This window comes from Phytophthora parasitica (assembly GCF_000247585.1).
Source record: "Phytophthora parasitica INRA-310 unplaced genomic scaffold supercont2.64, whole genome shotgun sequence".
Classification (NCBI taxonomy): Eukaryota; Oomycota; class Peronosporomycetes; order Peronosporales; family Peronosporaceae; genus Phytophthora; species Phytophthora nicotianae.
Genome location: NW_008649050.1, coordinates 54,160 through 55,461, shown reverse-complemented (window position 1 = coordinate 55,461; position 1,302 = coordinate 54,160). Strand labels below are relative to the sequence as shown.

At 49.6% G+C, this 1,302-nt stretch overlaps 1 protein-coding gene across 1 annotated transcript; it reads left to right on the top strand.

The window, feature by feature from the left end:
* Positions 1-551: 551 nt before the first annotated feature.
* PPTG_17011 (hypothetical protein) lies at positions 552-1,168 on the top strand (the record flags this gene model as incomplete). The annotated part of the gene is made up of 4 exons (XM_008914844.1): positions 552-618; positions 674-841; positions 917-1,116; positions 1,151-1,168. 4 exons carry the CDS (start codon positions 552-554, stop codon positions 1,166-1,168), a joined length of 453 nt encoding a protein of 150 aa, XP_008913092.1.
* Positions 1,169-1,302: the final 134 nt, after the last annotated feature.

Genomic DNA, 1,302 nt, shown 5'->3' with positions numbered 1-1,302 from the left:
GCTGGAGAGAGCTCAAGCGCGACGGTTGGACGTCGAAGCCACCCGTTGGATTATCTAACGACTTCTTCTACATAAAACCTGGGAAAACGAAGAAGGGCGTGCGAGGTGAAGTTTTTTTCCTTGGCGAAAAGGAGTTGATGGATCACTTGGACTGCTTAGCTCTGGGTAAGGGTGCAATGTGTTGTGTCGATATAAGAATCAAACCTAATTAACATACCAGCAGGCCGAATGCGTCAAAAGCAGAAGGACCGTGATGCTTACGGACGGACAATCGCTGCCTAGAACGATCCTGTCCACGACGGATCGGCATCCGGAGGTATGCATCCTACAACTTGTATAATACACGATATGCACCTTACCTTATCTTGTATGTTACAGAACATCAAGTTGGTCCATCTGAAGCTGCTGTTGAGGGCAGTACAACCTCCCCTGCAGGTACCGGTTGAACACAAGTCAAACTGGTAGAATCTGACTGATCATATGCATTTGATATAGTAACCCCAGAGCACACATCACTAGGCGAGCGCCTCATCCCTACGTCCCCGCACGTGATGGCCAGTGATGAAGAGAGTGAGAGCTGTTCGCAGAATGGCACACCAGTACCGGATGACTCTGAAGGTACCTTTGTTGAGTGGATATGGTCCCCATGGTAATCTATTGTTGAATTTAGCAGTACAGCGCAATTTGGAGGCGGACTTTGAAGGTGTTGTCAACGCTGGAGACGGTGGTGATGCTGGACGTGACATTCAGGCGAACCAGGGCACGCTGGCTACACATCGACCGCAACCCATCGATGAAGAAACAAAAGAAACGGAGCCTCCAGGCAACACCCGAAATACAGGTTGGATTAACATGTACCGGACACAATACCGATACGCTTTTAATATGTTAACGTGTATGTTTTGTGCTGTATCAGACACGTTACGAGATCCGAATATCATAACCGCTGACGAAGCTCTTGGTGAATATGCTGCCCTTGATTCCGATGGCGGGTGCGTAGGCGATTCTGTATACGATGACGATGACGAACTTGACTGGGTTGAGCCCAATCCAGATTCTGAGGAAGAAAATGACTCCCCGACCGACATTCACTTTACACCCGATCTACTCGCCACGGTTGGTGGAGTTGATGTGGTTGCTCGTGGTGCAGTACCTGAAGCCGCGCTAGACGCAATGCGAGACAGTGGGTGGACGGAACCTCAGCTCTGTACGCCGTACCCGTATATGGATGAACCTTACGAGATGCGACCTGATGAGTGGATTCGAGAAGACTATCCTGGTATCTACGAAGGTGACCATGGA